This window comes from Callithrix jacchus, chromosome 1 (genome assembly GCF_049354715.1).
Source record: "Callithrix jacchus isolate 240 chromosome 1, calJac240_pri, whole genome shotgun sequence".
NCBI lineage: Eukaryota > Metazoa > Chordata > Mammalia > Primates > Cebidae > Callithrix > Callithrix jacchus.
In genome coordinates this window covers 96,550,417-96,565,924 of record NC_133502.1, presented here as the reverse complement: position 1 = coordinate 96,565,924, position 15,508 = coordinate 96,550,417, and the positions used below count along the sequence as shown (strand labels likewise).

Here is a 15,508-nt window from a genome sequence, read left to right as displayed (position 1 = left end):
GTGCAGGGGCGGGAGGAGATGAAGCACAGCAGGGGCTCTGGGCAAGTCCACACAGCAGTGCTCAGGAGAGCCACGTCTCCAGTGGGCTCCCATAGCCCACAACTTCTTGTCTTGTTCCCTTCACCACGTTGTGCCTTTGTCTCTGGGTAACAAGATAGACTTAGTGACCTTTACAATGGAGATCATGTACTTTGGAACTTGAGACCCATTTTTACTTTCCATCTGTCAGCTGGAACAAAAGCTGGAATGAGCCTCACAGCTCACAGGCCCAGGGGGACGGCCTGCCCACTCTCCACACTGTGTCCTCACTGGAACCATCCCTGACTTCAGTCCATGGGTGCTTGAGGCAGGGGGAAGGAACATGGAGAGAAGTTCCATGGCTCGCATACACCTTGGATTTCCCAGAACACTGGGCTGCACTGGGCTGGGGAAAGCTGTTTCTAGGCACAGTGAGGGGACATACCTCCCTCCATGTTCCTTCAAACTGAATCTGGCAGCAGGACTCGGGTCTGCTCTCAGCTGCGTGGGCAGAGGGGATGCTCCAGAAGATGCCCAGGACAGCTCTTCCTGCCTATTGAGGCCCCAGGGAGCCCTCGGGCTGAGCAGAGCTGATCAGCTGGAGGCTTGCAGGAGTGCAGGTGGCTCGAGGCGGGCATGCAGGTCTGCAGGGCGCACTGGCCATGAACCGCTTCTTTTTGGTAGCGGGCCATTGAGGCACGTGCATGGGAAGGAGTACTCAGCTACCTGGGGGGCCTGAGGGGTGCAGCTCTGGCGTGGCAGTGCCGGTGGTGGCACTGGGAGTTGTCTTTGTTTTGGAGTCAGTTGAAGGTGACCTCAAGAAATTTGATTTTAGCACCTGAAAGGATGTGGCTACCTTTTGCTGGGAAAGCGTTAGTGGATGGTGGGGCAAAGCTGGGAGTCGCGATATGGGCACAGTGCGTTTGATGTGCTATATGGATGTCCAGCTGGGGGTGGCAGGGTGAGGACGTGTTGCAGAAGTGCAGAGCAGGGTGCTGGAACCCAGCATGGATGTGTCAGCAGTGTCCAGCCGGCTGAGTGGACGAGCTGCTGAGCGGCCTTGGGGTTCCTCCCTTTCGCCCAAGCATTTATGTCTGTGGGTTGGTGTCGTGGTGATCCATCTGCAGCCACCCTGATGCCATGCCTCTTGCCCACTCTGCAGAGAGCAGCTGGGTGTTCTCTCCCTCGGTCCACCTTTCCTGTCCCTCTTCAGGGGTTTTGCAGGGCTTGGGGGAGCCCACACTGAACTAGCGCCTCACCGGATTTCATCTTCCACATCCTGATTTGCTGGTGGGCTCCTACTTGGGAGGACTGTGCTGGGCTGGGTTCCCCAGGGCTGGCGCTGCGGCATCTTCTCCTGGCATCTCTCCTCACCCTTTCCCCTCCACTGAGGTCTGGGGCTACAGGAGGCCCCAATTTCCCCCAAGATGGACGTTGCATTTTTCGTCACTTTTTCTCTCCATTGTTTTGGAGTGATTGGAGGAGTGTACCTGTCAAGGTCCAACTAGAGAAACAAAACTTGTAGGAGATATATATGAACAGATTTGTCACAGGGAATCGACTTACTGGGTTGTAGGGTCTGACCAGGTGTATTTGAAATCCACGGGGCAGCCCACAGGGAAGGGTGGCTGGAACTGTGAGCACCACTGAGGCTGCTGTCCCTGGGCAGAGTTTCTTCTTTCTCAGGGAAGCCTCTGCTCTGCTTTTGAGGTCTTTGATTCACTGAGCCAGGCCCACCGGGGTCATCAAGGATTATCTTCCTTCCTTAAAGTCAGTCACATGACAGCCAACTTAGTCATGTGACAGCACACCTGGAGAGCAGCACCTAGCATTGCATTTGACTGGCATGTTTGACTGATGGCTGGACCGTGGACCCTGACCGTCACAGGGAGGGGACACAGCCGGCTTTTCTTTGCCATCGTGATCCCAGAAGACAAAGACTCATCCAGGCTTCTCATTTAACATCTCATGGATATTTGAAAACATAACATAATCCGTGGTTTCCTCTGTTGTTATTTACTGTGTTTAAATTTTAAAGTAGTGAAATGTACCAATGTTAATCCAAAGATGAATTATTTCTCCCTCACACCTGCAATGGCAGTGAACATGGCTGGGGTTGACTGGCTGTGAGTACCTTGGGCTCTGTGAGAGAATCATTAGGGCATCTCCATTCCGTTCACTGCTCTACAGGGTCAGCCTTGTAGTGACTTTACAGTCAAGGTCACCATTGGTCAGCTTGCAAGTCCAAACAGGACAGAACATCTGTAGCCCAGCCCGACGGCGACACTGTTGGACTGGGGCTTTCTGACGTGGACTTCTTTCTGAGGTCAGGGACATAATTGACTTGCATTTGACCTTGCACACAGCATCTTTTTACAGGGAAGGGAGAGGGTACCACCTCCTCTGGCGAGGTGAGCTGAAGTCTGCAGTTGTTGACTTGCTTTTTTTTTTTTTTTTTTTTTTTTGAGACAGAGTTTCATTCTTGTTGCCCAGGCTGGAGTGCAATGGTGCGGTCTCAGCTCACTGCAACCTCCACCACCTGGGTTCAAGCAATTCTTCTGCTTCAGCCTCCCAAGTAGCTGAGATTACGGGTGTGTGCCACCACGCCTGGCTAATTTTGTATTTTTTGTAGAGATGGGGTTTTACCATGTCTGTCAGACTGGTCTCGAATTCCTGACCTTATGTGATCCGCCTGCCTCGGCCTCTCAGAATTCTGGGATTACAGGTGTGAGCCACCACATCCAGTTCACTTGCTTTTTTGCAGGGGAATGCATGTTATCCCCCCAGCTGCCTTTAAGGAAAAGCAGCACAGAATCCTCACTTCATTTCTACCGGACGCTGCTGCTCCCTTCCAAGAAGACATTTGATTCCTCTCAGCCCAAAACATGACTTCCAGCTTGTGTTCTTCTTCTTGAAAATAATAGCAAACTTATGTTACCAAAGTATTAATACAGATTTCTTAAGAAATTCAAGTCATAGAAAGTGTACACTTTCAATCCCTTCCCAGGTCTCAAAGGCCAAATATAGCTCCTGGTAACAGTCTGATGTCTACCTTTTCAAACTTGAGTTTCTCTCCACACACATATATTTATTTATTTAGTTTTGGTAAAATGGGTTCACATTAACTTTTTTTGAATTTTTTCCTTAATATAATAACATAAACTTCCATCAAGGATTAGTTGCATAATTCTTTATTATTCCTTTTCGTGGCTGCAAAATACACTCGAAGCTCCATTTCTTCTGTAAATAAACAAGACCATTGCCTACTACACCCAGCTGAGGGAGGCTGGTGGGCTCCAGTCCACTTTCCTGCTTCTGCAGTTGGGTTTTGTGTTGTTAGTGCTGTGTGCTCTCAAACCTGCTTATGGGAGTTGCGTTTGTTATTATACAGACATAGCTTTTCTTTTTTCAGAGACAGAGTCTCACTCTGTTTCCCAGGCTGGAATGCAGTGGTGCGGCATTGAACTCACTGCAGCATTGAACTAGACTCGAGCGATCCTCCCACCTAAGCCTCTAGAGAAGCTTGGACTAACAGGTGCATGCCACCGTATCTGGATCGTTTTGAAATTTTTTGTAGAGACCCACTATGTTGCCTAGGCTGGTCTCGAACTCCTGGGCTCAAGCAAACTGCCTGCCTTGGACTCCCAAATTGCTGGAATTATAGACATGAGCCACCACAGCCAACCAGAAATAGCATAAATGACATAATCTGTAAATTCAGTGGATGTAGAAAAACTCAGAAAGGAAAAACTCAGATTTCCTGATTTGAAAACTCAGACTGACTGATTCTTTGATTTGAAAATAGAGAATGAGGAAAACTTTTAAAAGCAATTCCTGTTGAATTAGATGAGAGTCACAATAAAAATTGATCAGGGTTTTGCATTCAGATGCGTAGGTGTATTGAAACACTTCATTTTAAGAAAACCAAACCAGAAAACAGATGATATATGTGATTTATGAAGAAATCAATGTGAACAGCAATGAGTATTTTTTACTAAAAGGGCTGGGCTGTACATCTGTAGATTGATTAATGATGGTTCATTTATGTGTGTTAGGTTAAAAATATTTATTGTAAGGGTGTATCATTATTAATAGTGCCTAACTTTATCATTTTTAATGTTTCCATTAATGAAGATTCATATGGATCTTGGTTATATCCACAGGAAGGCATCAGCTGGTCCAGTTCCAGAATATGGCTCTGCCTTCATTTCACTGTTCCCTGCTCTGGTTACTTAATACTTTCTTTCATTTGGTTTCAGGTAATGTGGGAATATCTACAGATTACACCTGAGCTCATAGCCTTCTTTGAGATGCCTGCATTTTATTACAGGCAAATATGCCCATGTACTTCAGAGAAGGGTAGAGAGTGTTCATCTGTGTGTCTTACTCTGGCTGCACTCCCCAGAAGCTACTGCCTGTGCAGTTTAAGTGGATTGGAGTGGGGACAGTGCCATGATGTCTACTTAACATATATTTAAGTTATGCCTTGAGGTCATTTGAAAATGGAATTCTCCCTAGTGCCCAGCTTGTGTTTATCCTCTGATGTTTCTAATCATTTGGCCACTTAAAATAGGGAGATGATGAGACACTTGCAAAGCTTTTAAGAAATTAATCTCCCACTTAGCTTTTTATAATGTTAATTAATGTCTATCAAACTCAAAGCAAACATTAATAGTGTAATAATCTAAGTAGTCTCTTTAATATCAAGGCTAATTCAAAAAGCCATGTGTGAAGTTGCTCAGCAAGTCTTGTCAGTGTATTAAGACATGAAACAGAAACAAGAGGCAAGCTAACGGATTGTAGAAGATGCAGTTATTATTTTTAAGAGAATCTGTACTTTATTTACTTATTTTACTGAGACAGGGTTTTGCTCTGTCACTCAGGCTGGAGTGCAGTGGCACAATCTTGGCTCACTGCAGCCTCCACCTCCTGGGTTCAAGTGATTCTCCCGCCTCAGCCTCCCGAGTAGCTGAATTTATGAGTGTGCACCACCACATCCAGCCAATTTTTGTATTTTTAGTAGTGACAGCGTTTTGCCATGTTGGCCAGGTTTGTCTCAAACTCCTGACCCTGAGTGATCCACCTGCCTTGACCTCCAGAGTGCTACAATTACAGGCAGTGCTGGAGTTGTAAAGCAGAAGTAAATAGACTAAAAACTTTTAGAATTAATTTGTGAATTTACTAATGAATTTACATACAACATTTTGGAAAATATTTTCTATGTATCATCAATAATTAGAAGATGTACAGGGGAAGTATTCCATTGCAAAAAGCAAAACAGATAAACCACACTACTGTACCATCAAAAATATTGCAGGTGCTGTTGAAGTAAACCAAAACCTCTACCAAACCATAGGAAAGTATGTTAGAATAATGACGTTTTCAGAAGTACAATAATGTATTTATCCTTTGGAAGAGTGAATGTTTTAAAGATGTCAGTTCTTCCGAAGGTAGCAGACATTTAAAATAACCTCAGGCCTTGTTCCAGTGGGACTTTTCAGGGATGCTGGACAAAAGGATCCTATGACTCAGCTGGAAGAATAAACATGGCAAATGCCAAAGTAGGTTCTGAGTATGATAAATGGGGAAAGGAGATCTTTGGAAAGCAGTATGTTGCTTTCCAGTATATTAAAAAGCTGCAGAAACTGCAACAATATACTACTGCCCCAAATGATTGATACTGATAGGAGAACAGGCAAAGGAAACAAATACATTTTTTCAGAAGGAAAGTACTATGGTTGGCATAAAAATTTTAAAAGTCATGAGAATCATTGCAATTCCAGAACTAGAAATTAAGCCTACCACTGGAACACTTTTTGGTTTTCAAATTGAACAAAGTTATATTCTTAGATACTGCTGATTGATCTCGAGAGAACATTTTGGGCCCTGCTCTTTGGACCTCTCTGCTCCTTAGACCCCGTACTTTCACTTCTAGGAATCTGTCCTGAGTAGATGGGAAGAGAAGTAAAGATTTACAGGTGGAAGTTTATCATAGCTTTGTATGGTGCAGTTGACAATTAGAAATGAACCGAGTGTTCGGAAGCAGGAAAATACTGAAGTACAATTGGGGAGCTACATAGAGAAATATTTTAAAAGTCACATTAAAAAAAAAAAAAAAGCAAAGCCTTCAAATTATAATACTCATCTATACTGATATGGGAAACTTTTATAATATAATGTTGATTTATTCAACTAAGACACACTGAGTGCTTCTTAGGACCCAGGCAGTGTGCCAGGCTCACAGGACATACTTGACTACATAGAAGAATTGCCTTCTTTATGGAGCATATAGTTAGGGGGCAATGTAACAAAATATTATTAATACTATATTATTAAAAATGTAGTAAGAACAATTTATGAAATGATTCTTGTAACAAAAAGTCAAATATGGAGTGCATATATAGTTAGGTAATTCAGAAAGTTATGTATCACTTTAATAGTGGTCTTGTCTGGTAAACCTATGGCAGATGATTTTTTTTCCTTCATATTCTTTCTAGTATGTCTTCAGTTTTCTGTAAAAGCTGACTTGCATTTTAATAATCAGAGGAAAGTTATAAAAGAACCTTTAGCGTCTCCCCTTCTCAAAGTGTTACTGGACACAGTACATACTTGTTGATTATTGACACTTACAAGGTCACATTTACATTACAAAGGTCACATTTATTTAACCCAATAATTAACCACTGATTTGTGCATAGCAAGTTATGCTGGTACCATGGCAGGATCATGTAATTAATGAGTGTATTTCTTTTTGTCGTTGTTTTGTAAGGAACACAAGTAAAAATGTAAGGTTTATGTCAAGGTTAAAAACACAATGAAATAAAAAATGGGGCTGGGATTGTGTGTGGAGGCACATCTGGGTATAAAAATAAAACGGCATGATTGCTGGTAGAATGTTCACTGCATTGCACCACGTTCTGTGCTCCATACGTTCAGTCCTATAAATGGGAAGGAATCATCCCTCCATTCTGCAGATGAGGAAACTGAAGCCTGGTAGTCACGCTTCTTGGAAGTGTCCTGGGTAGCCTTGGCCAAGCTGGGCTTTGAACCCAGGGAGCCTGGGCTGTTAAGTATAAAACCACAGGACATGTGCAACAGAAGACATCGACATTCGCTGCCCAAATCACCAGCAGGCAGGAGGGCGAAGCCACCCAGTGAGAGCTCCTAAGAGCCAGAAGGGAGGAGACCCATGCTCCTGCTGGATCAAAGCTAATGTAGGTCAGCTGTCAAGCTTTTCATTGATTCATGTGCCAATGGAAGGACCTTCTCTTTATTTTTCTTGCTTCAGAATCAGTGTTTGCCCAAGACAGCAATTTGTAGAAATGGAGAAAATCTGCGAATTCTTCTGTGACTTTGCTAAAATGGAGAAAATCTGCGAATTCTTCTGTGACTTTGCTAAACGGAGGCGTCTCCTCCACAGTCCATCCTATACTCCTCCACTACTTTTTTCCCAGCAAAATGAGCGATAGTTCACTCATCTTCGAGGCATAAGAGTCATCCTTTCTCTGTGGTGAAACCAGTTCACAGCTGACTCAAAAGTCCTATGACTTGTTGAAATACAACATTGGATGAGTGCCCCTGTTCTCTCCCAGCATCCTGAAATACTGTTGGATGTTGAAATGTTTCTGGACACTCACCTTCTCCCCCTGGGTCCCAGCAGATGTTCCCATACAAGTCTTTTTGCAGGCAATGGCAGCTGTCCAGATCTTCTAAGTGTAAGATCTCAGGATAGCTTCACAAGTACTTTGACTTTGCTTTATGTTCTCACCACAGGGGAATTAGAGATGAATTACAGGTGACTGGAGCCCACTGGGTGCCCCACAAGTTTGACGCCTTTGCCCCAGGTGTCCAGGTGGGTGAATAGCTCATCACGTGCCCCGCACTTCCATGGAGAGTCTCTCCCAGCATCTGGGAGCATCTGCTCCTGAGTGGGGTGGGGCTTGAGCAAGCTTTTACTTTACTGCATGTCCCCAGCCTTCCCCGATTACCAAAGGCTTTCTTCCGCATCCTGGGTGGGGTGCCCCACTTTAAGGGCTTCTGTGTGTTAGAGACACACTGCCAGTGGGGGAAACAGATGTGTATGTTTTTCTTGTTGGCCTCCATGTCTGAAAGACGCATGTTATTTGTCATTGGCTTACTTAAGGCCACAGAGAAACATTGACAGCCCGGCCCTGTGGCCTGTCCGACTTGGGAACAGGACCCAAGCCCAGAGCTCCCCGTTCCTTTCGTTTCCTTGAGGCTAAAGGACTGGGGGGTGCCCTGTGGGCAGCACTGTTTACTGGGTTAAGGGGGGCCTTGCTTTGGCAGAGAAGAGAATACAGCTGGCAAGAGGCCTTGCCCAGCACTCCCTCCTGCCAGGGCAGGCTGCTTCCTAACTGCAAACACATGGGCTGGTTCCAGAGTGTGGGGATGGATTCCATGTCCCGCCTTGGAGAGCTGTGTGTGTCCCACCCCTGATGCCCTGTTTTTCATCAAGGAAACGGGGGTGTTGCATACCAGGGCCAGAGGACAGCTGCCTTGGGTGGGGGAGTCCCTGGGCACTCCCAGATGTGCCTGTTGGGAACATTTTTGGTGTACATTAAAACATTAGGATTTGTTTGCATTTCATCATCCTCACTTTTCTACTGCATTTTTGGTGAGTGATTTTGAAAGCTTTCTCCCTTTTCCTTCTCTTCCTGTGAGTGCTTGCCATTATGAAGTAGACCTCTCGAATGCACTGTGTCCTGCAGAGGCAATGCCCTGCGCAGGGCGCATGCACGTTCCTACTCTTTAGTGAAGTTTAGTGCCCACTTCACTGGGAACATGTAGTGCCAAGTGATGCTGATGCTGCAGTCCCCAAAGGCCACACCCAGAGAGGAGAGGCCCCTCTAGCAGGAGGCACAGTGAGTTTGGCTGGGGGAACCCCACACGTATGTAATCCAAGGGAGTGGGACTTCATGCCCAGCTCCATCACTGCCTTGTGGCTCTCAGCATTTGTTTGCCTGCCTGAGGCTCATCCTTTGTCTGTAAGATGCTGGTAACTGTCTCTCTGGGAGGGTGGCCTGGTCATGATGATTACCTGGGAACTGTGAAATAGAGAAGGTCTGGCAAATTTTATCTTCAGCACATGAAATTCTTTTCTCTGCCTATGGACTTAGATGCACTACTGTGAAGCATTATGAAAAGCCTGTTTTCTCTGAGCTCTGCTAGTGGAGGTAGAAGCAGGCTGAACCTGAGTACAGGTGTGGAAGAACAGCAACAACTGCAAGGATCTTAGAGGAACCGCCAGTGAATCTGGCAGAGATGATGTATTTTAGGGAAATTCAGGAGATTGAGAAGCATCATGCATTGGGAGATTGGGGGCACCTTTCTTGATGCCCCAGCCTAAGTAAATGTAATCCTGTTTATTCATTGTCACTTTGGGAATGTGGGACTCCTTATTCATTCCCATCTTTTCATTATGAAAGTTTTCAAACATGTACAAAAGTCGAAAGATAATACTGCAAACACACATAAACTCTCCACCCAGATTCAGCGGTTAATACTATGCTGTTTCTGGCCCCCACTTCCTCTCTGCCCCTTACATCCTTATGTTATAAAAACTTGTTGCTGAGGCTGGCACAGTAACCCACGCCTATAATCCCAGCACTTTGGGAGGCCAAAGCGGATGGATCACGAGGTCAGGAGTTCGAAACCTTTCTGGCCAACATGGTGAAACCCCCTCTCTACTAAAAATACACACACACACACACACACACACACACACACACACACACACACAAAATACAACAACAACAAAAAGCTGGCATGGTGGCAGGCGCCTGTAGTCCCAGCTACTCGGGAGGCTGAGGCAGGAGAATTGTTTGAAACTGGGAGGCGGAGGTTGCAGTGAGCTGAGATCATGTCACTGCACTCCAGCCTGGGTGACAGAGCAAGACTCCGTCTTGAAAAGAAAAATGTTGCTGAACAGTTTGAAAATAAGTTGTTGACATCATGACATGCCCCTACCCCAAATATATAAGCCTTCATCTCCTCTAAGAAAAACAGTGTTGTTCTCCATAATGGCAATGCCTTTCTTATGTGGAGCAAAATTAACAGCGGTCCCATGATATCATCTAATGGTTACTTGGTATTCACCTTGCTCCAGTTCTCTTCAGAATGTGGTTTATATCTTCTCTCTCTGCAAATCTGGATCCCCTTGTTATAACTGCTTAGACTCTGTAATCTAAAACAGCCCTTCCTTTTTGTTCTTATCGTTGCGACATTGACTGAAGAGCAAAAGTTATTTCCTAGAATGTCGCACATTTGAATTGGTGTGACTGTTCCCTTTGGTGATGTTTCTTACTGGCTCCTCTGCCCTTATGTTTGCTGTCAGACTGGACGTCTCTACGTCTGTGGTCAGAACACTTATTGGAGAAGCTGTGCACTTCCTGCTGCATCACATGTGGGGGCCAGTGGTCCCACTGTCAGAGATGCTAACTCTGACCACCTGGTTAAAGTGGTGGCTGCCCCCTGCTCCTGCTCCTCTGAAAAGGCGTGTTGTATTTCTGCCTGTCCTGAGTACGAGTAGGATGATACTTGAACATTCTGCATCTGTCTTCTTCCCCAAACAGCCTTCTGCTCAGTGGTTTTTGCATCCAGTGAGTCTTACCTGAATCAGGAATTTTATGGCAGGTTGCAAAATGATGATTTTTCTCATTTTTGCCGTTTCTACTGAAAAGAATCCTCTGCCAATTTTTGAGAATCATTGATGGCTGATGATATTTTTAAAAACTCAGTGTATTACAGAGTCATTTTTGCTCTTCCTGATACTCAGATTCAGCCTATGGGAGCCCCGGAAGCAGGTGCCTTTGCTCTTTTAGTTTTTGGCCCTTTCTTGCCATCTGGCACAGTGAGGAACCCCGGCTCACCTTGTATTATACATTCCCTGTTCCAGAGAGAAGGCGAATTGTTTTTCCAAGCAGCTCTGGTCTTTGGTGGTGGTGTGTAAGCATCAGTGCATAGGTGCTGGTGTGCTCAGGGACCCTGGGCTGCTGCTGCTTCCAGGGCCTTCAGTAGCCAGCTCCAGGAGAAAATGTTTAAAAATCCTAACTTTGTACAGCTGGTTCTAGTTCAAATGTCACATTCAAATGTCGGCCTCTTTGCGTTTCCATCACTTCATGGGTTTCTCTCATCCTGATTTGGGTCAACTGCCTTATTTACCGTTTGTTTTGAAGCATCTTTTTTTCTAGCCTTTTCTTAGTTTTTGCTTAGCAGTGAGGCTTTTTTGTTTATATGTTTTTTTAACTGTTTTCCTTCCATCTTTCCATTGCTTGCATCCACCTCTCACTAAGCATACATTCAGAATAAGTTTTACCCAAGAGATAGGAAGCCTTGAAAGTCAAGGACCCTTGGTCCCAGTGCCTGGGAACTGCTGAGTAGTTAGCATGGTGGGCATGATGAGTGTTGCATAATGATGCCGGTGTTGGAGTCCTTGCCTAAGGTGGAGATGCAAGAATCTTCCCCAGTGCAGTAATATTTGTGTCCTGGAGTGAACGTCTGAGCCAAGATGATGTTTGAGGATAGCAGAAAGACCAAGGGTTGGAGCTGACAGATGCTTGACTCACATTTGCAAGGGTTGGAGAACGAGGACAGGGGGATTAAGTGACCCCCAGGGGAGCATGTGGGCATTTCAGGGGTGCAGAGCTGTGGAGGGGTTGTGGGCTAGGGGGTGCTACTGTATGAGGCAGTGTGACCTGCAGCCTGCTGGGAAGACCAGGCAGCCAGTGTGGAATGGATACCACCAGGAAGGGCACAGACAGCAGAATGGTGGCTTCATGGTGGAGTGGAGGTGTTTTTTAACAAAAGAAGTTGGGCAGTAATAATGAAGCAATGCATGCCTGTCACATGCTGTGTTTATTTGCTCAGGCTACTGTAATAAAGTGCCACAGATTGAGTGGCTTAAACAACAGAAATTTGCTTTCTCCGAATTCTTGGGGCCAGAAGTCCAAGATCAAGTTATGGGCAGGGTTGGTTCTCCTGAGGCCTGTCCTTGGCTTGCAGACACCGTCTTCTCCCTGTGGCTGTCCCTCTGTGTCTGTCTGTGTCCTCGCCTTCCCTTCTTATATGGCCATGGGTCATAGTGGATTAGGGCTCAGGTATAAAACTTCAGTTTAACTTTGCAAAGACCCTAAAGAATAAGGTCACATTCTGAGGGACTGGAGATTTTGGCTTCTATATATGATTTTGGGGGACACAATTCAACCTGTAACACACCCATTGATAGGAAGCATTTGGGTATGTAGTAACCCACTGGGCTACGAAACAGCATTACGCACAGGGGTATGGAGGGGAGGGCACGGAGGGAGGGAGCCAGTGTAGTGGTGGACCCTCTGGGTAGATTGCCTGCGGTGACTCCTGACCACAGATCTGGGGACCACACTGAAGCCACTGTGCATTTTCTCTCTTCAGGGCTGGGGAAGTGACTTCCTGGCTCTTTATGAGGTCCCCAGGACCCCAGATGCCTGTGTTCAGGGCATTGAACTCTGCTTCCTTTGGTCTCTGCTGGGGCCCTGGGGTCCATCTCGTACAGATTCCCAGTGGACTGTAGAGGACGTCCTGCAAGGGAGTGTGGCTTTGCTCGGGTCTTGAGGATGAGACTTGGAGCCACAGGAGAAACACTTCCATCTTCCCAGACGTTGTTTTGTTCGTTAAATTAAAATTTGAGGTGGGAGCAGTGGATTTTAAAAACCAAAACAAACATGGATATGTAATGGAGAATGCAAAATGTATGTTAATTTTTAAGTAGAAAGAAAAAAGATTACAAAGATAGCTCAAGTATTGAGAGCTGCATTGTGAGAGGCTCATCACCATCCCCACCTTCCTGCCACCCCTTCTTCTTCACAAGACAGGTGTGCACTTGCAGACACACAGGTACAGACACACTCCAAGACAGACACATACACACTCAGAGGCACACACACAGACACACACTCAAAGACAGACACACATACAGAACACCAAAAAGACACACACAGATACAGATGCACAGAACACTCTCAGAGATACACTCAAAAACAGACACAGATGCACACACAGAACAAAGACACAGACATACACTCAGAAACATACACACAAATACTCAAGGACATACAGACACATTCAAAGACAGATGCACAAAACACACTCAAAGACAGACACACTGTCTTTGAGTGACACAGAGAACACACCAACACAGACACAGACATACACACAGAACACACAGAATACTCAATGACACACAGACACACATTCAAAGTCAGACACAGAACACACTCAAAGAAACACACACAAAGACACAGACTCACTGAAAGACACACACAGAGAACACACTCAGATATACCAACACACACTCAGAGACTGAAAGGCAAACACAGATATACACTCAGAACTCTCAAAGAGACACAGAATACTCAAAAGACATACATACACAAAGATACACACAAACACACAGACATAGAACACACACAAAGACAGACATACACAGACACACACATATATACACATACACCACGCTCAAAGACAGACACATACAAAGACAGAGACGCATACACAGACACACAGAGAACACACACGGAGACTAACAGACACACTCAAAGACTCACACACAGATACGCACGTAGCCACAGACATAGACACACACACACAGATGAGCAGCCTTGCCTGTAGCCCTGGGGTCAGCAGCTCAGTGACAAGGTTGGAGCTTCTGTGGTTTGCCCATGCTGTGTCAGTCCTTGCCCCGGTCTGACATCTCATTGCCCCACCAGCTCCCTGTGGCTGCAGGGGCTGCTGAGATGGTTCACTGGGGCTCAACCTTGGGCCACAGTCCATTCACCCCACAGTGGACATTTCTCTAATCTAGACCCACCAGGCTTCTAGCTGGGAAGAGAGGAAGAGGTGGACCACCTCTTCGGGGAGTGACTGGACAGAGCTGTGTGGGACAGGTTCTTCTTGGGATGGAAGAAGGGGGTCATTCTTCAAGAACAGAGACAGAACAGCATGATGTGCAGAGAAGGGAGGGGCAGGGTTCTACAGGCTGGGGAGGCCCTGCTCCCCCAAACTGCACATGGGTAGGGCTCAGGGTGGGAGGGAGTTGAGTTGGTGGATTCCTGTGCAACTAAGAGGCCGGAGGTGAGGCCGCCCGAGGCTCTCAGTGCACTGTTCTCCACTCCATCGGTATTTCCATCTCTAGGACTGCTGGGGCAGTCACTAGGCCCTCTCAGCCCACTCCATTCTTTCTGCTTTCTCATGGATACAGTGTCAGGCTTACTATGCCATCATGGGCCGTGTCTCTTTTCTTCTAGAGTCCCAGGGGCTTCCTTTGTGGCATAGGCTTCCTCTCTCCCACCCCAAAAGGCTGTTAGAAAGGTTTCCGTTATTGACAGTACCATGTCACCTGAGGGGTCTCCACCTCTCCTGGGGTCCACGCGATATGAGGGCCCCCATGGCGGGGGGCTGGCCACCCAGGGGAGTTGGTGGCAGTGGTGGAGTACAGGGAGACAGCCTGTGGGGGTGGAACATTTTGTTCCAGTTAAAGATGTGGTCTCTTTGGGCCGATGGGAGAAAGAGAAATCAATAGTGTGACTGTTTTGATACTGAATATTGACAAGTGTCTTTTTGAAATAAAGAACCAGTCCCTCCAAAAAGAAAAAGAAAAAAGATATTGCAAGAGATAGCTGTTGTGCTGTTGCAAAAAAAGTTTAATATTTCTGCCCTCCCTGAATGAAAGACATTTAGCCTTGCATATCAAAGAATAGGAATCTGTCATCTTAGAAGTTACTAATTTGAAGTTTTGTGACACAGATTTGCGTAATTAGAGGATTTGCTTGCCAGGCATGTGAAACCTATACAAATGTTGGTCCATGTTCTTGGAAAGAAGTCAAACTTTGAGGCTGTTTGAGCGAGTCATGATTCTTTAAAGTTGCCACAAGCTGAATTGATTTAGTTTGGCAGAAACTACAAAAACAAACACGGAGTTTAGAAAAGCAAAGGCTCATGTGATCGCAGCTCTGGCCCCAGAGAAAAGGAAATGCTTCATAAATTGCATCTCGGACCAGAGCGTGTTGAGGCTCCCTCTCCCTAACCTGATAATTTTCAGATCGTCTGGAACAGCTATAAACAAAAGCTGGAGACGCTAAAACAGCCCATGGCCCCTTCCCTCCCTCTCCTCGTCTTTCCCCTCCTCTGCCCTCCCCTTAACAACTAGCTGAACCTTTGTTTTCTTACTGCTTTTACTCCCTAAGTAAATCTTAATCCTGGTCGTTAACCCCAGCCTTGACTTTCTTTCCGTTCCCATGGATACCAGATGGGGCCTCAGATTGGAGAGGTGGCCATAGGACCTCGGGACCCAGGAGGCCCCATGGGTGCCTGGCAGGCGAAGGGGGTGTTGCTCATGGCGCTGATGGCCAGGCAGGATGGATGGTCCTGGGCATCAGTGCCTGGCCCAGTGCAGCTCAAGAGGGACCCGTTTCCTCCCCGGAGGAGGCGAGCTCAG

The 15,508-nt window shown here is 46.1% G+C and overlaps 1 protein-coding gene across 7 annotated transcripts in view; it reads left to right on the top strand.

Moving 5' to 3' along the window:
- The window catches only part of ROR2 (receptor tyrosine kinase like orphan receptor 2), a 221,327-nt gene that overhangs the window by 114,555 nt on the left and 91,264 nt on the right, over positions 1–15,508 (top strand). Inside the window, exon 1 of one of the 7 annotated variants that reach the window (XM_078367153.1) lies at positions 1–15,508. This exon is cut by the window's left edge and continues 22,922 nt beyond it. The exons of the other annotated variants lie outside the window; for them this stretch is intronic. Within the exon in view, the coding sequence (XP_078223279.1) occupies positions 15,433–15,508 (76 nt within the window). The 5' untranslated portion in view covers positions 1–15,432. 7 annotated transcript variants of the gene reach the window in all.